The following is a 24,356-nucleotide window of genomic DNA, read 5'->3' as shown; positions in this document are numbered from 1 at the left end:
TGTGCCGTGCAAGGGCCACAGGCTGGGAAGCCAGCAGATGGGAAGCGGCTAGGCTGTGGAACCCCGTCCAGGGCCTCACTTTGCCCAGGACACCTGGAGGAGTCTTGGAAGACCTTACCCCAGGTCCTGTCACCCTGTTCCTTTGTGAAGGGGGGAAGGGAGCAGCGTGGAAGAGGGGCTATATCTGCTCTTGCCTCTTCCACTTCAACCCTGCATCCTGCCCAGCATCCCAGGAACATCACCACCCTGTGCCAGCATGTTCCTGAAGGAATGTAACCTGCTCCAGGCAGAGCAGCAATGGCATTGACACATGCCTGTCTGAGTTAGAGCTGGGTGTGGCAGCGTGCAGCAGAGTTGTCTGCATCTCTCCACGCGAGGAGGTGGCCCACGTGTGCACTCGATGGCTGAGGCTGTGGTCGGCAGTTGTGGGCAGTATGGCTTCAGTGCCAGTCCTAGGAAATGATTTATGAATATCTGCACCAGATCCTCTCTCTCGCCTGACTGGCCTTCACGTTTGGAGACGCACTGCCATACCTGTGCAGAGTCAAGGGAAACAAACACAAGGAGGGCAGGATAACAGCTCTGACGCAGCGTGGGGTTGCTTTTTGGGATCCTTGGCAGGGCACAGCAGATTTAACTGCTTTCTCCCTCCCTTTTGTGATGGGGTCATTGCACTGTGGAAGCCAAGAGCTAAAAACAGTTGAAGCATCGCTGGGCACAGTGGCTTGCCTGTAATCTTAGCACTTGGGGAGGCTGAGGCAGGAGGATCACTTGAGCCCAGGAGGTCGAAGCTGCAGTGAGCCGCGATGGTGCCACTGCACTCCAATCTGGGCAACAGGGCGAGACCCTGTCTCAAGAAAAACAGAAAAAAGTTGAGGCAGTACCAGTTGCCATGACAGTATTTGAACTCTCTTGGAGTAAAGTTTAACACCTGGGAATTGATTCCTAAGGAAAAAATGAGAGAAGGAAGCATGTTTGAAGATGTTCATTCCAGTACTGGTTGCAGTAGGAGAACCTAGAAAGAAATGAACTGCCCAGCAATCGGAGAAGGTTAAGGGAATTAGGATACATTAATAGAACATTTAGCTGTTAGACATGATCTTGAAGATTATGTAGCAACAAGAAGTGTTAAATGAAAAAAGAATGCAGTATCTGCGATGCAGTTATATAATTGTTACTGGCACTGGACTAGGACAGGAAAGTCACCCAGGAAAGCATTGCTATTGGGGGAGTGAAGGGTGTGAGTTGGCTCCACACTTTGTTCTGTGCAGAGCTTGGCCTCTGAGGTCAGAGCTGAGCACTGGTCTCCATTCTTGGGTCTGCTGGGCACACTCAGCCTGAAGCCACCACAGGATGTCATCCCTTCCTGAGTCTCCAGGTGTCCATTTGTGCAATGACAATGTTCATCTCACCTCCTGAGGCTGCTGGGGTTCAAGACAGCGCACATCTGACAACAGCAGTGGCTCAGTAGATGCTCTCAGAGGAGAGGAAGACCACAGGGGCAGGGCGAGACCTCCGATATGGAGGGCAAGAGCACGGGCACAATCAAGTCACCAGGTCCCTTCTGGCTTTCCTCGGTGTGCTTGGTCAGCACAGCATTAGGCCCAATGTGGTCAGAGTGTCTAGACAGTCACAGAGCTGGAAAGAGGTGCGCACGTGTCACAAGTTGGGTTTGAGGAGGGCTGGGGTCAACCATCTCAGGGCTTTGAAACTGGGGTTCAACGTAGAGGCACCTACCGGAGGTGACTCCTGGACTGCAGGCTTTCCTACATGGGGGGTGCTGCCACTGCTCCTGGAGCGTGAATCCTCAGTGAGGGAGGAAGGATCTGGGGTTGGGGCCTGAGGAGCCCCAAGTGGAGGAAGTTGAGACTGTAGAGGGGCCACCGGCAGGAGCAGAGTTCAGGAGGAAGGAGCAGCCCTGGATTCGAGGAACTGCTCTGAGAGGTGAGGCTGAGGCAGGCTGATGGGTCCCTGGCTTTGGTGACAGGTTCCCTGGGCAGAGCCGTTTTGGTGTGGTGACAGGTAGGGTCCAGAGCCAGCACTTTTTAATGCTGCCGTAGGGTGTAGTAAAAACATGCGTTCCTGCCCTTAATTGCACTGTTGCATTTTCTGTGGCTGTGGTTGACTGTCAGCACTTGTGTGGTGAAGATGAAGGTGGGGGAAACCAGATTTTTTTTTTTTAAGTTAAAAAAGGTTTAAAATATTGAAGAGGTGCTATTAGCAAATGAAGAAAGCTCTGGTTTTTCCCCTCTCTTCATCTTCACCATGGTGAAAAATGAACCTTCTCCATGTCCAGTGGTCTGCCACCTCTCCAGTCCACTTCAGTGCCTCTCCTAGAATCCAGCTCAGACCCCACCTTGCCTTGGACATGTCATGACAAGGGAGCACGAGTCTCGCTGCAGGGTGTCCTCTGGCATTTAGCCCAGGCCAAATCATGGCCTCTCAGGTTGGTTTCGCTGCTCCTTCCCCACTTGTGAGATGTGCGTGGTTCAGGTCCACAGCAGGAAGTACTGGTGAGATCCGCTCCACCCCACTTGGGGCTTGACTAGGGCCACTGCTTTGTGGCTGGGCTTTCCCCAGAGCCACCAGGGGCTGCCTAGCCCTTAGTGGGAAAGGAAGGAAGTGGTTGATTTGGCTCTCGGCGGCAAGTGGCCTCAGGAGCCCTGGTGGCCCTTGAGTGTGCCCTCACTGTAACCAGCAGATAACACAGGCTTCTACCAGCAAGCTTCCACTCTCCCTGCCTTGCCACACTGTGCCGCCACTGTATGGATAATCCTGTCACTGAGTTACCACAGTGGATTGTTATGTTTAATTTCCACATTGCTTTCATTCGTGGCTTTGCAAAAATCTCACGTGGCTTCCCTTCTCCCTCCTTATATAACAATTTGGAATAGCTTTAGGATTGCCAAGAAGGTAAACTGGAGAAAATTTTTGTGGTCATAGTAACTTCCAGGACCTCTGCATTGAAAACGAAGGCTCTCTCAAAACACGTTGAGCCTTGCTGAGCAAACATGTTTGCCTGAGAGAGAGTAGCAGAGCCAGTGCCACCATTGACCACAGCTTTGGAGGGACAAGAGAGGTGGCCTTCTGTCTAGCAGCATCTCCAGGACCCACTCAGAGATGGCACCCTTGACCTGGACTTTGATGAAGCTTTGTGAGGACCACCAAGAGTCACTGTGTTCTCATGATCCTCTGGGATGGCCAGTGCAGGTGACAGCTGACAACGGGACGAAGCGTGTTTGCTCTCTAGGTGTTGACTTGCCACAGAGGGAGACCCCTGAGATGTTTGTGATATTGGAGTAAACATGGTGGCCAGCAACTGTGGATGAGGGACTTCATCCACCCATCATTTGGCATGTATCAAGTCCCTGCTAGTTGCCAGGCACTGTTCTAGGCACTTAGGAGGCAACAGTGAACAAAACCAAGGTCCCTGCACCTGAGGAGCAGACCTGCAGGTGGAGGCTGGACCAGATGTGAGAAAGCGGGTGTGTTGCAGGCAGTGAGGGCTAAAGAAAGTCTGAGCAGATGTGTGGGCAGGTGGGAGGAAGAGCTCTGTGAGCCAGATGACCAGGGGAGGAGCTCCCTCATCCCTCCCTGCTTCTCCCTTGCTGGAAAGGGCTTGCTTTCCAGACCTAGTGAATGGTGAGGTGGTGATTTGGCCCTGTCCCCTGCACAGCCTAGGGCAGAGGATGCCGATGAAATATGCAGTGACTTTGGATAGGCACCTCAGCATCAGGTTGTTGGGTCTATGAGATGTCACTGAGGGCCGTAGGAGGATTTCTTCTTTTCTTCTTGCAGGCCGTGGGCCGGTGGCCCTCCTGGGGACCAGGTGCTGGTGTCTGGATTGGTGGGCATCAGTTGCCTGCATGGCCCACCTACAGAGTCAGCGCCAGCCAAGCAAGGCAGAATTCGGCCAGTCCTGTGGGAGGTTCGGCTGTGAGTTGGGGGTGGGGGTGCAACTTGTTATTTTCGTTGACTTGTGTTTTTAAAACAGAGGGTTGAGTGATGCCACCTTTGGAACAGTTGCATTCCAGGGCAGTGGTTTGTAAGGCAGTTGATTGGAACCAAGACAGCCATCATCTGCCCTTAGAAAATGTCCCCAGTTGCAATAACTGGTCATCGGTCGAGCCCGCAGAAGCTACTCAGGTCCTTATTGGAGCTGAAGTGGAATTATCTTAGAAACACAGGCTTTGGGGTTTAGAAGAAGGGGGTGTCGTTTTGGCCAGGAGCTCTGGGAGCCAAGTGGATGAAGGTGGGGACACGACACTGGTTATGAAGTTGGTGACAGGCTCCACATGTCATGCCTAGGCGAGCGGGTGAGACCTGCTGCTGCTGAACTTCTATTTGGAAGGGACATGTGTGGCCTGATTTGCTAACATCCTCTGGGAGCTCCCCAGCCTCTGCCAGATGCTATTGTCCCTGACAGTGGCCATTGCTGGTTGGTGGCGGTACATCCCCCACCAGCCTGGATATTTCCTGTCCTTTCATCCTGTTGTGGTTTGTCTGGACCCTGTCACACCACCATCGGGAGAGGCTTTGTCTGAGATTGGCATGGGACAGGACAGGGCCCCACAGCTGTGCCTGGTGGGCTCTGTGGGGTCGTGGTATGGACTCTGCAGTCCCCTCCTGCAGATGGAACTTGGGCACATCACACCCCCTCAGGGTTTACAGTCGTCAGAGGGATTGGATGAGGTCACACCTAGGAGGGGCTCTGGAAAGCAGGGTGCAGGTGGTGCCAGGAGTGTTACCAGGGAGCCTCTGATTGGCTGGCCACAGAAGGTAGGGGTCAGGGCTGCAGCTGGGCACGTGGTGCCAAGCAGAGCCCACAGCCTTGGGTGCCTCTGCCCATCATCCCTGTGGGGCTGGGCCTCCTTGAGGGCTTGTTGGAATGCAACTTCTGATGCAGGAGGTCTAGGGGGGATGGGGATGGGGATTGTGCGTTTTGAAGCAGCTCCCCAGTGATGCCCGTGCTGTTGACCCCTAGGCCACACTTGAATAGGAAGGATCTAGATCAGCTCTCTAGTGGGGAAAGTCAGGATTTCAGACAGATTCCTCACTCTAGGAGCTTAATTCCCATAGGAGAAAACCACGCGGAGTTAGGAGGGAAAAGACTCTGTCAGACACACTGTGGCTGCTTTCAGGTCAAGAGGATGGATCCAGCATCATTGCTTGCACCGTGTTTTGGGGAGAGCAGACTGTCGTTTGCCCAAGACTTTGCAGATGTCTGCAGCCGCTGGCCTTTTCTCGAGTGTAGGAAGTTGGTTCCTTCACCTGGGTCTCCAGTGAAGTATGACCAAACCCTATAGGTAGGCATACAAGGGTGTGTGTGTTTAAGTTCAGCCTTGGGAAGTGGCTTGGTGGCTGTTTGGCATTTTATTTCACAGCTCCTAGGACACTGTGATCCAGCTTCAGCTACAGCTTTTTTCCATAGCTACAATTAGGATGCCTAATCAGTGCAGTGCACAAGTGTTTGTGGGTGCATACGGAGTGTCCCAGAAGGAAAAAGCAGGTGCCTACTGATGCCTGCAGGAGTCTGGTCTGAGATGGGGAGTGCATTGTGTGCATTCTCAAGTGTATCTTTCAGTCCTTACAGTCCCTCTGAGATCCTAGGCGTGACAGTCATTGTCCTACTGAGGAGAGAAGGAGCCTCCCCAAAGGGCCCACTCTCCATCCCCAGGGAGGACAAACCCAGGTGGCGTCTGGTTCCCCTCTCTCTAACAAAGAAGCAGTCCTTCTCTCTGCCTGCCATCCCTCCTACTTTTCCTAGGACCTGTTGCATCTGTCTGCCTCCATGGGTGGTTTTTTTTAATAGCTTTATTTATGTATTTATTTATTATTTATTTATTTATTTTATTTTATTTTGAGAAAGTCTCGCTCTGTGGCCCAGGCTGGAGTGCAGTGGTGCAATCTCAGCTCACTGCAACCTCCACGTCCCGGGTTCAAGTGATTCTTATGCGTCAGCCTCCCAAGTAGCTGGGATTACAGGTGCCTGCCACCACGCCTGGCTAATTTTTTTGTGTTTTTAGTAGAGACAGGGTTTCGCCATGTTGCCCAGGCTGGTCTCAAACTCCTGGCCTCAGGTGACCCACCTGCCTCCGCCTCCCAAAGTGCTGGGATTATAGGCGTGAGCCGCTGCGCCTGACATTAATAGTTTTATTGAGGTATAATTGACATACAATAAACTGTACATATCAGAAGTATACAATTTGATAAATTTTAACTTGTAAGTACATCAGTAACACTATCACCACAATCAAGGTAGCAAAGAAAAGGAGTTGAAATTAAAGCAAGGGAGGCAGATAACATTTGAAAATGTGTGTAATTGACCATATTACAAGGCCAGAAGTGAAAAGCCTTATAATCATCCCAGTACATGCAGGAAAAGCATGTGACAAAATCGGACGTCTATTCCTGATAAAACCTTTCAGCAAACTAGGAGTAGAAGAGGAATTTCTTCACTGTCCTTTTCCGCTGTATAGATGTGCAGATTTGCCTCATCCTAAAGTGTCCTGTGTCACAGTGGAGCAGGGAGGCAGGTGTGTGCTGGCTGCATGGGGTAGCAGGTTAGGTTAGTAACGAATCTGTGGCCAGCTGGCACCCTGGCTTCTTGGATGGGAAAGTGGCTTAATACCTGTTGGTGGTGGGGGGGGGGGGCGTATCTGTGCTCTCAGGGGAGACCATCGTGTGGCAAGACCCCAGTGCCCTGCAGGGTGCTGGCACCATGCCCAGTGGGTGCTGCCTGCCTGCCTCTTTCCAGTAGCGTTAGTGCTCGCTTCTTCCTGGGGACATTCATCTGCTGAGTACTCCTGCCGGGGAAGCTTCAGAGTGCCCTTGTCCTCCCCAGCCCCATCCAGGGCAGAAGAGTGCAGACACGTTTCTCAGTGAGCAGTGAAGTGCAGTGCACATTGCATCACTGTGTGTTGTAGAGGTGGCCAGGGCTTGTGTTGAAGCTGTTTTCAGACCTTGTTCTGTGGGGCTCTCAGAGGGTCTGGGCCGTGGGGAACGAGGGGCTGCTTTGCCAACACCTCCCCCTCCTCCACAACCCTGACAGCTTCACCATCTGTTTCTGTAGGATGAGGTGGCCTCTAAGATCATGGAATTCACACACAGTAGGTTATTTTTAACAACCTTTATAAATATAGTCTAGAAAATATACATCTGGAAAAGTGTACAAGTCCCAAGTTTTACAGCTGAATGAACGTTTATGAACACCCCTGAGAACCCAGTCCACCCAGATCAAGGAACAGAGCCTTTCCCCTGAAGCCATCTTCAATGTCCTCTCCTAGTCACTCTCTGCCTGCCACTACCCTGACTGCTGTCACCATCTAGAAGTCTTGCCTGCTTTTGACCTTTTAATCCAGGACAAAAAAAAAAAAAAATGTGTTTTTTTGTGTTTGGCTCTTTGACTCGACATTGTTTTGAGATTTGTCTTTGAGGTTATGTGTAGCAGCAGTTTGTTCATCCGACATTGAATGGACAGACCGTGATTTATTTATTTGGTGTTCTGTTGGTGGCCGCGTGGGCTGTTTTCAGTTGGGGTTGTTCTGAATACAGCTGCTCTGAGTGCATTTCTGTTGGTGCTGCCTGGAGTGGAATTGCTGGATCATAGCGTTAGTGTCCATCCTTAAATGGTGGTTACCATGGGATCCACAGAATCACCAGACTCTTCTTTGGGTGACAGTGTCCTTGGTTCTCTCCACGGTGGCCCTTGTTGCAAGAATGCCCAATGAGAAGGCCCCTGTGCCCACTCCTGTCCCTCCAGCTCCACACAGAGCCCAGGAGCTGTGGGGGAAGGGGTGGCCCTGGACCTGAGCCAAGTGTAGTCCTCCCCTGGGGTTTCCTGGCAGCCTGGGTGAGAGCCTCAGTGGTGGCATTTTATCTGTTGCTTCTGTTCTTGACCTTGGCTGTCTCTTGTCTACTCCTCCAGGTCAGTACGCAGGGATCCTAATGCCCCCTCCCAGCATCCAGCGGGCCCGGAGTTTGGTAGAGCACCTGTATGCAGTCGGTGCTCAGAGAGCATTTGATGACTTGTCTCGGGGAACTCTAGAAGGTCGCTAGTTCTCAGGATCTTACAGCAGCCCAATAGGACAGGCAGGCGGGGGGCTGCTCTCCTTCGGCTTCCTCTCTCAATGGGCCTCTGAGGCTGCCTCCAGGCACTGTGCTGGGCACTGCCCTGCCTGAATGGATCTTACAGACCACAGAGCAACCCAGCAGAAAGTGCAGTGTGCGGGTACTCATGGCGTGGCCCCTGGGGGCGTGGTCTCCAGCACACCATTCGTGCTCTACAGACACCATCTTGTGGTTTTCTCATGCTCTCAGAGGAGGAACTGGGCTCCAGTCAGTGATAGGTCTTGCTTGCGTCAGCGCTGGAGGCCAGGTGCAGTCCCCTGCTACAGCTATGCACGGCTCCACCATCAGGTCCTTGTCTGCCCAGCCTCAGCTAGGATCTTCCAGGCAGCGGCACAGGGTGTGCTGTTGTGTGCATCTCTGTGCTTGGCAGTCTCTTGAAGGTTGTTCCCTGTTGATTCCTGAAAAGCTGCCTCGTTCTTATTTGGGCTCTGTCTTTGGCTGAGCATATATGGGCCGAGCACTGTGTGTGTGCTTCCCCCGAGGATGTTGGGTCATTTCCAGTCTTCTGCAGCTGGCATTCTTATCGGCTGCTCCTAGAAGAGAGAGGCTGGGAGAAGCCCCCACCCAGCGTGCTATCACCAGGACTCCGCTTGGCTTCCCACTGCTCCAGTTCTATCCGCGTAGCAATGAGTCAATTTACAGATGGGCTTTGAGAGCTCTTGTGCCTTCACAAAGGGCCAAATGGCAGTAAGAATTGTAAGTTCTGCAGACCTGAAGCAGAGGTCAGGAGAGTCTAGGTTGGTAGTTTGGTTGGGAAGAGCTGCTGAAACAGAAAGTGGGAGGGAAGGACGCTGTGGGGGCAGTGGCTGTGAAGAGCAGCGCTGCCTGCCTCTTGGCTTCATCTGCAAGTTTCTCTCGCTGCAGAGGTTAGGCATGCCTACTGATGGAGCTCCTACTTCTGCCCCAAGCCCGGGGCTTCCTCTTTCTGAGTTGCTCATGGGGTTCAGTCAGGGCTCCGTGTGCTGCCTGTGCTCAGGTGGCATTTCCCATCCCGTGGGCCGAGTTGTAGCGTGCAATTGCATACTTGCCCAAGCATTACAGGAGCTGTGGCTGCAGGACAGGGAGGGCCACATGGACATGACAGGCCACTCAGGTGGCCGGCTGCTCCTGGGAGTAGCAGGAGGGCCCCAGCAGGAAGTGCTTTTCAAGTGGTAAGCTTGGTGGCTGTGGCTGAGACACGCACCCTCCCGTCATTGTTCCTCCCAGTGTCATTCTTCTTCTGAGAAGCTGTGAACTTGAGGCATTGCCCCTGGGGTTTGAGGCTCCCATGAGGTCCCCTCAGAGGAAGGTGCCTTCACTGGGCAGAGCCTGGTGGACCTGCACCAGCCCCATGAGGCTGAGCGGAGAGTGCAGGGTGGCGCCCGCCCGAGGGTGAGCACAGCAGCACCCCTCAGGGCTGCGCTTTCCAGAGCTGAGAGGGAGGGCAGAGCTGAGAGGGAGGGCAGAGCTGGGGTCTTGGGGTGGAGGTGGGGTGGGGATGCAGGTGCCGCCTCTTGTACTGACTTGCACCAGAGGCAGTTTGGCTCCCACCTGCCTGGGAACACGTGCGGAGTTTGTCAGAAGCAGGAAGACTTGGTGTGGCAGGAACCAAATCACAGACACACACTCTCCCAGCAAAGCCCTGTTTGATTCACCCGTGTGTCCTCAGCAGACACGACTGTGTGTTGGGGGTTGGGGGGTGGGCGAGGTGACTCAGCCGTGGACGGCATTAGAATGCTTAGCACATTGAAGGCAGACTGTCTGTTTCTGGGTGCCATCTGTGGCGTGTTTGGGTTTGGAAGGACAGCTTGCTTGCTGATGAACACTTCCACAGTCTTTTGAGCTAAGTAGTTTTTGTAAATTACTGTCTAGACCATTCTGCATTTAAAAAAAAAAAAACCCGACAACTTCCCCATTGTTGGTTTTTAAAGTGAACCGGTTTTTACAGGTGCTTTGCCACTGAGGCCTCAGCAGGGGCTGTTTTGAGCCCAAGGAGCAGGTTATGTGGGCTGTGGGGCACGGGTACGGGCCCACAGGCTGCCAGGGCAGTGCCGCCCACCGTCCAGGGTGGTCAGGAAGGCTGGCCGGACACTGAGGTGGGGGAGTGCAGAACTGCAGTCTGTGCTCCATGTGCACTGTTTCCAGGGCCAGCCCTGTGGGGAGTGGGCTCCAGTGCCATCTGAAGCCCTGCTGTGGTGGCCCGTGCATGCCTGGGTCACCCTGGTCCTGCCTCTCAGGCATCCTGGGGACAAGGCATAGACAGCACGGAGACCGTGGAGGTGGCCTTGTGTGGGTTCAAGGAACTGTTTGTAACCTGTGCATTTCACTGCAGGAGCATGTCAGGAGAGTCTTTACAGAGTGCCAACATCACCACAGGCTGGTGGTACCTGGTACCCTTCACCCCACCTACTCAAAGCACCAGATGGGCCCTGTGTGTTTGGTAGCCATGTCAGGCTAGTGGAAGGCCAGGCCTCACCATCTTCTAGCTGTGTGGTCTACCGGGGACCTCCATTACCTTCCTGGCCCTCAGTTACCTTATCTGTAGAGTGCGCTCGTGAGGATGATGTGAAAGAACTTGGCCCAAGGGCAACCCACCAGTGATGGTCCTGTGCGAGTTGTGCCCCGTTGGGCTTGCCCAGGCTCGGCACCCTTGGGTCTATTGGTTGGTCCCCTTTGCCACCACAGCTGCATTCCCAAGAGGCTGGGGATCTCAGGTGGGGTGGGAACAGTCCAGATGTGGAGAAAATGGAGAGGCAAGCCAAGGGGCTGCTGGGACTCAAAACTCAGTCTCAGTTCCTTATTTCAGACCAGGGCTGGAAATCCCCAGCAGTTACTCAGGGCCTGGGGGTTTTACCTACACACCCCTGTAATAAAGCGAGGAAGAGGCTGGCCAGTAGCGGGTCCACTCCACTGAGCAGGCCCCAGCTTTGCACTCAGACCCAGTGATCCTCTTCACAGAAGAAAAGCTTGGACACATGCCGTGGCCCAATTAAAATATTTGCCGACAGGAGTTTGGTTTGAAAGGTGATTCCACGCACCCTGTCGTAGGTAGGTTTTCAGAAGAGTCTAGTCTTCTGGACTCTGGAGGGGTCAGAGGTGTCACTGGGTTTCACAGGGCCACAGAGGAGTGCTGCTGGCTGGCCTTTGGGGGAAACCTGGAAAGAAAGTTCTGAGTGGCTATGTCCTGTGGCTCAACTGTGCCCAGAGCCATAGGATGTGGATCGCAGATGGGAGGGAGGCGGTGCTGACTGGGGCTGGGCAGGTCCTGGAGTGATGGCTGTCCCTTCCCTGGGTTACTGCTGGCTCATTGTTATGTTTCTCCCCTTCTGGGAGAGAGTGACCTAGCCCCCGCCCCTTCTTGCCAAGTCGTCCCTCCTGGTCTGGGCCACTTGAGGGCCTGTCCTCTCTGTGTTGGTGGCTGTCCTGGGCTCCTTCCTGGTACAGGTCAGGCCTCTCCCTGCAGGAAGGAACTGTTGACCTAGCGTGTGACCCTGGTTCGGGCTCTCTGTGGTTTCCTTTAGGAGAGAGGCGTGAGGACACCTGAGATACGGACCGAGATGGACAGCTGGCACGGGTACTCAGAGCTCCCCTCTCCAGCCCCAGGGGTGTCTGCTGTTTCTGCACCAGGTCTGTTAAGCAGCAGCCCAGTCCCAGGGTAGGGGAGCTTGGTGAGGGGCTCCTGGGGTCTCACCAGATAGATGGTGTTGTGCAGTTCGAATCAGTTAGGAGGCTTGAGACTTGAGACAGGCTCGCGTGGAGGGAGGTGGCATCCTACCCAGCCCTCGGCCCTTGCTGCCCCACTCAGGGGCCAGATGGTGGACAGTAAAGCCACTATGAGGAGTTGGAAACAGCTATTTGCTCACTTCCCCTTTAGATGGCTGCCAGTCCTTCTAGATCAGTGAACTCTCAACAAATGCTAGGAAATAGATGTATTTTCTCATCTTTATTTGTGACAAATTTCAAGCATAAAAGTAGAGAAAGGTAGCCTTCCTGCTTCAGTAGATAGCTGCTTACAGCCATGTGACTTTGTTTCACCCGTCCCCCTCCTGTCACTCACCCTAGGGGATGATTCTGTAGCAAATTCCAGATTGTATTATTTCTTCAGGAAAGTGTCACTGAAAGACGAGGATGCGTGGTGGGTCTTTAATAGCTCACACGGAGCGTGGTGTGCTGTGAAGTTGCACACAGGGTTCCCCACTGCTCCCAGGGTGTGGGAGAATGAGGTGTCTCACGCAGCTCCAGGCGCCTGACCCAGGCTGCTTCTGAGGGGTGCCGGCCCCTCCCTCAGGCTGTCTCTGTGCGTGTCCAGCCCCGCCTCCTTCCTCACATTTCCTGTGAGCTGAACAGCACATGTCACCAGTTAGGCTGGCTGGAATTGTGGCTTAGCACAGGCTATGGGGCTCTCCGGGGACAAAGGTGCCAGCCTTTCCGGAAGCCTTTCTTTTTTTTGGTTTTTTGTGTTTTTTTGGGGGGGGGGTGTTTGGGTTTTGGTTTTTTTTTGTTTGTTTGTTTTTGTTTTTTTGAGACGGAGTCTTGCTCTGTCGCCGAGGCTGGAGTGCAGTGGCGTGATCTCAGCTCATTGCAACCTCCGCCTCCCAGGTTTCAGCAATTCTGCTGCCTCAGCCTCCCGAGTAGCTGGGATTACAGGCGCACACCACCATACCCGTGGAAGCCTTTCTAAGTTCTCATGTGGAAGGATGACCACAAAAGAGCCCTGGGACAGCCAGACCTCCTGTGGTCTTGGGTGAGAAGGTGTCCCCTCCATGCCCCCATGCGTGTGTTCCTGGGGCATCCGTGAAGTGTGGGGCACCTGTGTGCTGAGGGTTGTGCTGGTGGCCCCGGTTCAGCCTCTGCCTGGATGCAAACTGTTCTTCCTCAATATCTATGCTAGCTCTGATGCCTATGACCTGAGACCAGGCCTCCCCGTTTGGTTTTTCTGAGATTCCAGAAGAACGAGATTAACGTTCACATTCCTGTTGGCCCATGTGTACCTGATCATGCCTCATGGATTTCCGTTCTAAGACCTGAAAGTGTTCGGTGTGACAATGGAGTCAGTTCCATCAACATTCATGTCCCAGGCAGCTGGGCTGGACCTGCATGTATACCTGTGCCACACCTGGTCCCACCTGCTAACTTCCTGCCCTGCCTGCCTTTGGAGCAGGCACCTCAGGGAGGTCCCACCTGCTTCCAGAGTGCTCCTTGCTGCATTTCCCCCTGCCCTTCTCCTAGTAGCTGCATGGAGGTTCTGCTGTCGACACCCCCCACCCCCACCCAACACCCTTGCCCTTCACAGGCACTTCCCGCAGCAATGAAGAGGCCAAACTGAAGCAAATTAAGTGGGCAGGGGCAGTCAGTGTTGGTAGAAAGGGGAGGCAACGCCTGTCTTCGTTGATGGTTAAGGAAGTTCAGACCCATCTGCATCTATTGAGGGGTCCCTAGTGGAGAAGTGAGAGGCTGCAGTTCCTGATGGGATTCCTGCCCCTTTGGGAAAGCCATTTGGCAGGTGTTTTGAGAGGTTTTTTGGACTGGGAACAAATCCCAAGGGAGAATCCAAAGGAGGAGGGGGCCTCAGATGTGCCAGGCTATTCCTGACAGCAAGAGGCTGCAATTGGCCATCGGGCCACAGACGTGGCCCTGGCAAGCCCCAAGAGCTGCCCTAAAGCCATCCTTTGAGGCCATCGCCTGGAGCGGCTCCCCATGTGGAGTCAAACTGTGTCTGTGCTGAGATTAGGATCTAGTGTACTTCCCCAGATAGACGGACAGGTGCCCAAGGGCATCCCAGAAACAGGGCAAGGGCAGGTGGTCTGTGGGGGCAGTGGCTAAGGGGGACAGAAGACAGGTTGTGAAGGAGCCACCTTGGGTCTTTTTCCTCCCGGTGTCCTTACCCCTGGCCCCTCCCCTGCCGCAGGGCTTTGGTGCTGTCTGGCCAGCTCCCTGCCCATCCTTCTCCAGCTCTTTTCTGCTTTCCAGTGTGGAAGTCAGTCTCCAGCTCAGGTGGACACAGCTCGTTCTGCCACATCCTTTTTTGACCTCCCTGGGAGGCCACCTTAGGTGCTGCCCTCCCCCTGTGGCCTGCCTCCCTGCCCTGAGGGTTCATGCTGGACTTTGCAGGCCTGGAGTCAGATCGGGAGCCTCCCCTCGGGCACATACGAGTCCTGGCGTCTCTGTCACTCACAGAGGGCCACCTCCGTGAGAGTGGGAGACCTGCCGCTCCTGGGTGGGGGGTGAGTTGGTTGTTAAGGCAGGGTCCCCAGGGCCAGGGTCAGAAGCCAGCTGCTATTTTGCTCCTATGGGACCAGCACCAATTGGGTGCTAAGTGTTCTTTGGGACAGACTGTGGCCATCTATAAAGAGGCTCTGTGGAGCCTTCTGGCTCAGTGTGCCTGGGGTCGGGGCCAAGCCCTTTGCAGGGATTCCTCACTGCATTGCTCAGTGTCTGCCTCCTGGGCCTGGGAGGCCTGTGTCTGGAATGTCCAGGTGGTGCTCCCCACACAGTGCTCAGACTGCTTGACATCAAGGCCCCAGAGGTCGCAGGCAGGGCAGTCTCACCTTGCCCCCATCCTTAGCTCTGCTGACATCACTGACTGCCTTCTGCTGGCTCCAGGGAGTGGCCGCACTGGACACTCACCCTCTCTCTGTGTCTTACACAACACACATTTATCATCTCAGGCTCTAGGGCTCAGAAGTCAGCTCCAGTCTCACCGGGCTGGGATCCAGGAAGCAGCGAGCTGCGCTCCTCTCTGGAGGATCTGTTTTCTGCCCCTTCAGGTGTTGGCAGAGTTCATCTGTTTACGGCGTAGGACTGTGGGTTTCTAGCACCTTACAGGTACAGCAGACGGGCTCCTCTACTCCTCGGGTGAGCAGCTTACACGGTGGGGACAGAAAGGGGACTGCCAAGGCTGTAGCATTTCCCTTGGGGCTCCTAGAGGCTGAAGGCCTCTCTGCACACGCTTAAGCGTGGCTCATAAGGCAGGGGAGGGGCCAAAGGTAAGGATACCCAGTCGCAGGGCCCTCACACCTTCGCCTGGTGTCCCCAGCTCCCACACAGCTTCCAGGAGACTCTTGGGACTGGCTGTTAGTTCAGCGGTGATTTCTGGGGCACCAGCTCAGTGCCAGACCCTGGGGTTGCCCAGGTGTTCTGTGTCCTCCCTCCTGTCTGGCAGCAGGATGGTGTCTACCCAAGGACAAGGACACTTTGTGCCACCAGGCTAGCTGGACCTGGGCAGTGTTCTGCTCTGCAAGGACTGCTGCTTCAGGAGTATGTGGGGAACCAGGGCTCCAAATATACCAGGGTGAGGTCAGCAGGGTGGAGGTGAAGCCATGTGGCAAGCCCAGGGACTGAGTCGGTGCTGGAGTGCCTGGGGCAGGGAATGGTTGGCCTTGCTGTCTGTCTGGGACTGGCCTCCTCATGGCACAGTCTTCCCCTGCACTGATCCCTGCCCATTGCACGAGGAGTGCGGACAGGACTGCATCTCCCCTCATATCACCCATCCACCCCCACCATGACACAGCTCGAAGCAGGGTTTTCAGGGTCATTTGGAGCCCTGAATGAGAATATTGCAAGGCAAGGCCGTTGTTGCCAAGAAGCAAATGGGCCCATTGGCAGGGCAGCTTTGTGGGAGTTCTGCGGGGACTGCTGTCATGGCTCTGCAACTTTACACCCAGAGGAGACAACACGGGAAGGGAGGGAGTGGCAATGGCTGCCTCCCGCTGGAAGTGGGGCAGAAGAGTAGAAAAGCCAATCCATGAGGCCAGCAGAATTAACAGCCCTCAAGGACGTCCACATTCTAGTCCTGGAGCCTGGGCACATGGTACCGTACATGACAGATGTGACTAAGGGAACAGCCTGGAGATGGGGAGGTGATCCAAGATCATCTGGGCGGGCCCTGCCTAGTCAGGGAGTCCTTAGAGATGGCACCTATCCTGGCTGGGTCAGAGAGATGCCGGGTGAGGACTCAGCCTGTAGCTGGCTTTGAGCATAAGGGGAGGGGGTGTGAGCTGGATGCGGTGCCCTCCAGAAGCTGGGAATGGCTTCGGATGACAACCATGGGCCTCATTCCTGCGGTGTAAAGAGCTGAACTCTGGGCCGGGTGCAGTGGTTCACGCTTGTAATCCCAGCACTTTGGGAGGCCGAGGAGGGTGGATCACCTGAGGTCAGGAGTTCAAGACCAGCCTTCAACATGGTGAAACCCCATCCCTACTAAAAAAAATACAAAAATTAGCTGGGCGTGGTGGCGGGCACCTATAATCTCAGCTACTCGGGAGGCTGAGGCAGGAGAATTACTTGAACCCGGGAGACGGAGGTTGCAGTGAGTTGAGATCACGCCATTGCACTCCAGCCTGGGCGACAAGAGTGAAACTTCATCTCAAAAAAAAAAAAAAACAAAAAACAAAATAAGAGCTGAACTCTGCTAACACCTGAAGGAGCAGGAAATGGATCCTCTAGAGAGGATCCCAGCCCAGTGAGACTCAGACCTGATTTCTGAGCCCTAGAGCCTAAGATGATAAATGTGTGCTGTGTAAGATGCTAAGTTTACAATCATGTGTTACGGAAACTCATGCCACGCAGTCTTGGCAAGGATGTGGCCTGGTGGGAATGGAATGGAGCAGCCTCCCTGGGGGTGAGGTGACCACGCTGCATGGATGTGGAGCCCCGGCTCCTCCGTGGCTGTCTGTGCACTAGTCCAAAGTCAGGTCTGCCACCGCCGTCGGTTGCAGCCTTATTTTGTAATGGCGAATGGAAAGTGCCTAAGTGTCCCACAACATTCAAGTCGGGCCTTCCCCACTCCGGAAGGGATGGTGAGCCAAATGAGGGGCTCTGTTTGAGGCTGGACATTGCTGATGTTAAGTCAGAAAAGGCAAAAACCACCGTCAGTTTGGTTTTGAAATATGTGATAAGTGTAGATGTATACGCCTATATACACAAGGGATATTTTTGGAAAAAATGCAAGGAAATGCTACAGTGGCTGGGTCAGAGATGCCCATTTCCTTGTGTGCCCTTTTATGCTGTTTTAATTTGTATCATGTGACCGCTTAACTCCTTTATCATGTTGGGGTGGGGGGGAGTTGTGTAATCTACTCACTGTGGTTTCCTCAGGGCCCCTGGGCTCCCACCCGCCAGCCAGCCCACCAGAAACCTGTAGCTGCTGGAGGTGGCGGTTGAGCGGTAGGAATTCTTGTTGTAACAATTAAGGGAGTTAGTAATGTGTGGGAAGTGCTTAGATCAAGGTGTGGCTCCTAGCAAGATCCTAAAAGGGAGGGATTACTTGGTCATGGGATGTGTTCATGCTTCACTCTGCCAGACAAAGCCCAGCAGTCCACAAAGTCAGCTGTATCCCCAGAAGTACCTAGTGTTGTCAGTGGGGCCACATGTATCATGTATCCGTTAGTGGGTTCAGTTTGAGTCTTCCTGGTTATTGATAAAGCTGAGAAGCTGAGCATCAGCACTGACATTTCATTGCCCTGTGCCTGTTCCTGTCTTGTGGCCAGTCTGTGCCGGGCTCCTGGTCAGCTGTACTGCTGTACAGGCATTCTCTGTGTGTTCCAGATACAGCTCCTTGGGGCCTGTGGCCTATGCCTTCTCCCACTTTGTGACTTTCTGCTCTCTTTATGGTGTCTTTGGATTCAGATTGACTGGTTTATTATTATTATTATTATTTTTACATGGAGTCTTGCTCTGTCACCCAGGCTGGAGTGCAGTGGTGTGGTCTCAGCTCACTACAACCTCCGCCTCCCAGGTTCAAGTGGTTCTCGTGCCTCAGCCTCCCGAGTAGCTGGAACTACAGGCGCGTGCCAGCACACCGAACTAATTTTTGTATTTTTAATAGAGATGGGGTTTCACTATGTTGGCCAGGCTGGTCTCAAACTCCTGACCTTGTGATGCGCCCTCGTTGGCCTCCTAAAGTGCTGGGATTACAGGCGTCAGCCACCTCACCCAGCCTATGTATTGATCTTTTAAGCTTTGTGGATTTTATTCGATGAATTCTTCAGTGCCTCTTCTCCTGCTCCCATGAGAAGGCAGAGTAGAGGTCATCTTAAGTATCAGGAGAAGCTCTTGTTTCACAGGCATCCTGGGTTTCAGCAGGTGGGTGGGTATGTACCACATACACTGGAGGGCTTGGGGCAGCCCGCACACCACACACTGGAGGAGGTCAGATGGCGGGTGAGGATGAGCACTGAGTGCCAGGGTGGCCCAGGGAGCAGGTAGGAGACCACATGGAGTGGGGGCTTCAGTGCTGCCAGCTCCTCTTGCTCTGGGGTTGGGGAGAGACTGGAGCAGCCTGGGGCAGGGTGTTGTAGCCTCCCAGTGGAGAAGGACAGGGACCTGACAAATGGCTTTTTCTTTATTTCCACAGATCCGGAACATGGTGGCGGTGCTGGAAGTCATCTCCAGCCTGGAGAAATACCCCATTACCAAAGAGGCACTTGAGGTGAGTATCCCAGACCCCAGCATTTGGGAGGGCAGAACGGGGGGCAGGGGATGCTACCAGCCAGGTCCTTCCCCAGCTTCTGGGAGCGTCAGTGTCTTTGCTTCGGAGGACCAGGAGAGGCGGTGTGCCCTCACAGCTTGTGCCTCGCGATCTTGCTCTCCCATGGGCACTGCAGAGACCAAGTGGTGTTAATCCCATCCTACATGCCCAGCACAATTCGTGGGCACGTGGGGACATGGGGACATCAGGAGAGGTGTGCTTGGGGGAGGCTCCAGTGAGAGGCACCATCCCCAACCCTCCACTTGAAGCCGACCCTCTGTGCTGTCGCCTTGGCCACGGCACCCTCTCACCCAGGAAGCCTCTCTGGCAGTGTCCTTACAGTGGCCTTGATGGTCCATAGCCCCCTGGCACCAGGAGCCTGGTGACAGCACTGCTGAGAAGCCACCTGGGACCCTGCAGGTCTGGGAACTAGGTTTGAGAATTTATATTGTCACAAAGGACCGGAAATCCCCAGAAGTTTTCTGTCAGGGAAGCTGGCAGTTTAGGGCTCCTTGGGAACCGGGTCATTTCATTGTCAGGGCCACTTCCCACCATTTCTGGCTCAGCTCATGGAGAAGTCCCTGTCCCGAAAGTTTGTCATCATCTCTCTCTGGTTGTAGGAAACACGACTTGGGAAGCTTATCAACGACGTCCGCAAGAAAACCAAGAACGAGGAGCTCGCCAAGCGGGCCAAGAAGCTGCTGCGGAGCTGGCAGAAGCTTATCGAGCCGGCACACCAGCATGAGGCGGCGCTGCGGGGGCTGGCGGGGGCCACCGGCTCTGCCAACGGGGGCGCACACAACTGCCGGCCGGAGGTGGGGGCGGCTGGCCCGCCCAGGAGCATCCATGACCTGAAGAGCCGCAATGACCTCCAGAGGCTGCCCGGGCAACGGCTGGACAGGCTGGGCAGCCGCAAGCGCCGGGGTGACCAGCGTGACCTCGGCCACCCAGGGCCACCACCCAAGGTCTCCAAAGCTAGCCACGACCCCCTGGTCCCCAACTCATCCCCCCTCCCCACCAACGGGATCAGTGGGAGTCCAGAGAGCTTCACCGGCTCCCTGGATGGCAGTGGGCCTGCAGGCCCAGAGGGCGGCCGCCTGGAGCGTGGCGAGAATGACAAGCACAGTGGCAAGATCCCCGTCAATGCCGTGCGGCCGCACACCAGCTCCCCGGGCCTGGGCAAGCCCCCTGGACCCTGCTTGCAGCCAAAGGCTTCGGTGCTGCAGCAGCTGGACAGGGTGGACGAGACTCCGGGGCCTCCCCATCCCAAGGGACCCCCTCGCTGCTCTTTCAGTCCTCGGAACTCACGGCATGAGGGCTCCTTTGCCCGGCAGCAGAGCTTGTATGCACCCAAGGGCTCTGTGCCCAGCCCCTCACCGCGGCCCCAGGCACTCGATGCCACACAGGTGCCATCACCGCTTCCACTGGCACAGCCATCCACACCCCCTGTGCGGCGGCTCGAGCTGCTGCCCAGTGCGGAAAGCCCAGTACGCTGGCTTGAGCAGCCTGAGAGCCACCAGCGGTTGGCGGGGCCGGGCTGCAAGGTAGGGCTGTCCCCCACCGAGCCCCTCCTGTCCCGGGCAGGCTTTTCCCCAGACTCCTCCAAGGCGGACAGTGACGCTGCCTCCTCAGGGGGCTCGGACAGTAAAAAGAAGAAGAGGTACCGGCCTCGAGACTACACAGTTAACTTGGACGGGCAGGTGGCCGAGGCAGGCGTCAAGCCTGTCCGGTTAAAAGAGCGGAAGCTCACCTTTGACCCCATGACGAGACAGATCAAACCTCTGACCCAGAAAGAGCCAGTGCGGGCAGACAGCCCTGTGCACATGGAGCAGCAGTCCAGGACAGAGCTGGACAAGCAGGAGGCCAAGGCCAGCCTCCAGAGCCCCTTCGAACAGACGAACTGGAAGGAGCTGTCACGCAACGAGATCATCCAGTCCTACCTGAGCCGGCAGAGTAGCCTGCTCTCATCATCGGGCGCGCAGACCCCGGGTGCTCACCACTTCATGTCTGAGTACCTGAAGCAGGAGGAGAGCACCCGGCAAGGGGCCAGGCAGCTGCACGTGCTGGTGCCTCAAAGCCCGCCCACGGACCTCCCCGGTCTGACCCGGGAGGTCACACAGGACGATCTCGACAGAATCCAGGCCAGCCAGTGGCCGGGGGTGAACGGGTGTCAGGACACACAGGGTAACTGGTATGACTGGACGCAGTGCATATCGCTCGATCCGCACGGCGACGACGGGCGCCTGAACATTCTGCCTTATGTCTGCTTGGACTGACCGGCCTGTCAGCCACCAAGTGCATTCCCATCTTGCAGAAGCCGGGTGGGCGGGCAGGCAGGTGGGCAGGTGGCCGGGGCCCAGCTGCCTCCTGCGCTGGGAACTCGGGGAGTCCGGCCCGGGCGGGAGGGAGGGGGCGGGAGTCACGCGGTCTCTCTGCGCTCTTCCCTCAAAACTCCTTTTGTGAAATGCTGCTACCAGTTTACTAACAAAATTGCGAAGGAAGGACCGCGTGGAAGGAAGGACGGCAAAGTGAGTTCAGAACTCTATAGCAAACCAGCTATAAAAAGCGTTGGTCCCTCACCCCCGAAGGGTACTGGAAAGTATCCGCACCCTGAAAGCTGGGGCCTCAGTTGCAGGCAGGCACAGAAAACCTGTGGGAGAGGTTACCTTTAACACAGCAACAGAAGCACGCATCTCATCTCTCTTGCATTTTCTGTTCTTTAATTTGGCCCTGAGTGTCTGAGACAGTGGGCCATGCCACTGCCTCTGTTTGCTCCCTACCCAGCCACTGTCAGGCCAGTGTTGTCCATCACGTGCCAGAAGCTTCTCAGCTGTGGTGAGCCACTGGCATTGGGCAGGCGGGCCAGCTGGCCAGCCAGTGTGACCCACACTCCATGGACAGCCACCCGTTTATATCTGGTTTCAGTTATAACTCAGTTTTTAAAGAAATGCTACAAAAATTTAAGTTTTCTCATGTTTATTTTAACAATTCCTCTTCCATCAGACCACCAGACAAAAAAACCTTTCCTTTCTTCCTCCCTTTCCTTTTTTCCCTTCCTGTACACATCTAGAAAACTTCACCTTTCTAGAGTCCCCCAAAAACAACACAAAAGTTACTGTGGGTGCTACTGGTTTTACGCTGTACTGTGGGGCGAGGGGGAAGACCTGTCTGTACGCTGGAAACACTCATAACCATTCCTTTAGATTCGTTTGCCTTATGGTTATTTGTCATAAACGCGATTTGCAAAAACAAGGAGCCTTAGTGAATGTACAGTACCTAGACTTCTGTGTTCTCAGGACGCAGAAGGGAGCAACTTTGCTATTTGGTCCAGTAAGTGGACACCTTGTGATATAAATGTGGAAATAAAAAAAAAAAAAAAAAACATTTGCACAAACCAGTTTGAGAATCTTTTCTCATTTGGACCTTCACAACCAAATCAGCCCTTTCCTGGATTGTGGATGAGCCAGGAAGACCCAGACCCCAACAGCTGCAATGCAGGGAGACAGGGCAGGGCACAGCCTTGAAGTCCACCTGTTAGCCTGTTGCTGCATTTGGGAGGACCTCCACATTTTATTCATTCAGGGCCACGTTAAGGAATGTTATCTTGTCTCACCCAGACTTTACCTGGCCTAGAGAGCAGCCCTCTGTAGGAGGCTCCATAGCACAGGTCTCAGTGACTACCCCCACCTCAACAAAATACCTAGTTCTTACAAGGTATGGCCCAGAGGCTTAGAGCTGTGTGTGTGTCTGAAAGGCCACCCCATGGCCCTGGCCCCCGGCTGACTTACTAGCTGGTTGGTGCTGACTCCAAAAAAATTTTTCTCCCTTGACTATAAAGTGATCATCTTTTAGTTCCCCCTCGTCCCTGAAACTGTAGGCTAAGACTTTGGTTTTCTAGTTTTTCACTTTGGAATAGGTCATCTTATCCATATCTGCTTAATTTCACACATGAAGAAACAGCTATACCTTAAGACATGCAGTCTCACAGGGCAAACCAAGGGTTCCTTCCAGCCTGTAAGGCTACAGTCAGTCCAGAGCCAGTTTCAGAGCTAGCAGGGATTCCTGGCAAAAGCTTGGTGCAGAACACACTCCCCTCCCCAACAAAAGGCCATGGGCAAAGTGGCTCTGAGGGCAGGATGAGGTTGAACCCAGGCCTGCCACCCACCAGCTGTGTGGCTCTGAGCTCATCTCTTCATTCCTGGTCACATGTCCCAATTTTGGGGGGTGAAAATACCCCAGAGTTGTGAGAACTAAAACACAAAGCATGTCAGTGTGTCAGTGGAAGTATCTGACACTCAGCTGTGCTGTAGGGTGCCTATAGTTATGCTTTCTTAAGTTCACTGTGCCTGTGTTTAACAGCTCTGCTGATACGTGGTGTCCCAAGGATGTGACTTTACTCTGATACACAGAGGGTACAGCTGGAGGATATTAGGGTGCAGAGCTTGGCCTCCTATCAGCATCTCTAGAGTTTTGGAACAGGCTGCAGCTCCCCCCTACCCCTGCCTGTGTCCATGTATCCAGGAGGGCCTAGGGCCTTTTAGAATGCAAGGATAAGCTAAGATACCTTCCAATATTTGGGGAGCCAAGTTGGGTTGCTGCTTTCTACTTTTCTTTGAGACTGGGTCTCGCTCTGTCACCCAGGCTGGAGTGCAGTGGTGCCATCATAGCTCACTGGAACCTTGACCTGGGCTCAAGCCGATCCTCCCACCTCAGCCTCCCTAGTAGTGGGGACCACAGGCGTGCGCCACCATGCCTGGCTAATTTTTGTATTTTTTGCAAAGATGAGGTTTTGCCATGTTGTCCATGCCATGATCTCCAACTCCTGAGCTCAAGCAATCCGCCCACCTTGGCCTCCCAAAGTGCTGGGATTCCAAGTTTGACTCACTGCAGCCAGCCGGTTGCTGCTTTCTAATTTGACAAGTAAAAACACTGTAACGGAATTTTAACACCCTTTCCCCGAAAAAGTTGGACGCACACAATTTGGAGAACAAATTATAGTCCTTGAATTAGTATAAGATCATCTTACTGAAAACCTCGTCTTGTTTTCCTCCACTGGGGCCCCCTGGGGCTGGTCCATCCCGGCTGGTTCTTGGACATCAGCCGTCAGGGCCCGGCACCTCCCCCTCCTGCAGAGCCTTGAAGACAGGTGTCCAAGGACGCTGCCATGACCACGGTCCCCAGAGTGGCCAGGAAGCCTAAGACAAGTCGCTTCCCCATTCTGGACTTCGGTCTGTGAAATGGGGACAGTGATACCTACCGCACCGCGTTCCTAGGATTCAGTGGGATGATACCAGGGCCAGGCCCGAGAACTGCGCACGTCGCGGTGGTTTCCAGAACATGATTCCAGGGATCGGGTGCTCCGGGATAGTCCCACTGCCAGAGTTTGGCCACGAGCGTGCGCCCCCAGTTTGCAGAGCGAGTTTAGCCCAAGAGCTTTTCACTAGTTTCTTTCCCCAAAAGGTCTTTTACCTTCGGTGTCAGCCGCCGCCAGCCATCAAGAATCAGGAATCTAGTTAGTGGGTGCCCTTGTATCCCTGGTCGAGGCCCTGATGTTTGGCCCACGCACAGACGCCGACGCTGCGAAGCTCTCCGCGCTCCTGCTAGCCCATCCCGTTCGAGCTCTGGCTCCCGGTCACTGGGACCGCCCACGTCTCAGGTGGCACAGCTCGGATCCAGGTCTGCGTCCCCTTCTTCCGCTTCCGGCCTCGGCTCCGCCGGAAGCGCATCTACAGTGGACTGGGCCTGCACTCGAGACGTGTGGCTCGCGCGTCGGCCGGCG

General features: G+C 54.6%; 1 protein-coding gene across 4 annotated transcripts in view; it reads left to right on the top strand.

Moving 5' to 3' along the window:
- The window catches only part of MED26 (mediator complex subunit 26), a 55,447-nt gene extending 31,519 nt beyond the window's left edge, over nucleotides 1–23,928 (top strand). For 2 of the 4 annotated variants that reach the window (XM_054465890.2, XM_063658757.1), the window contains exons 2-3: nucleotides 18,464–18,538; nucleotides 19,198–23,928. In XM_054465890.2, the coding sequence (XP_054321865.1) occupies nucleotides 18,464–18,538; nucleotides 19,198–20,853 (1,731 nt within the window). In that variant the 3' untranslated portion in view covers nucleotides 20,854–23,928. Of the gene's footprint in view, nucleotides 1–10,757; nucleotides 11,158–11,630; nucleotides 11,737–18,463; nucleotides 18,539–19,197 lie in introns of those variants that run through there. The other 2 variants (XM_063658756.1, XM_054465892.2) reach the window with 2 other exon arrangements.
- Nucleotides 23,929–24,356: the final 428 nt, after the last annotated feature.

The sequence above is a fragment of the Pongo pygmaeus genome, chromosome 20, assembly GCF_028885625.2.
Source record: "Pongo pygmaeus isolate AG05252 chromosome 20, NHGRI_mPonPyg2-v2.0_pri, whole genome shotgun sequence".
NCBI classification, from domain to species: Eukaryota; Metazoa; Chordata; class Mammalia; order Primates; family Hominidae; genus Pongo; species Pongo pygmaeus.
The sequence above is the reverse complement of the archived record's forward strand: the minus strand, read 5'-3'. Positions and strand labels throughout refer to the sequence as shown.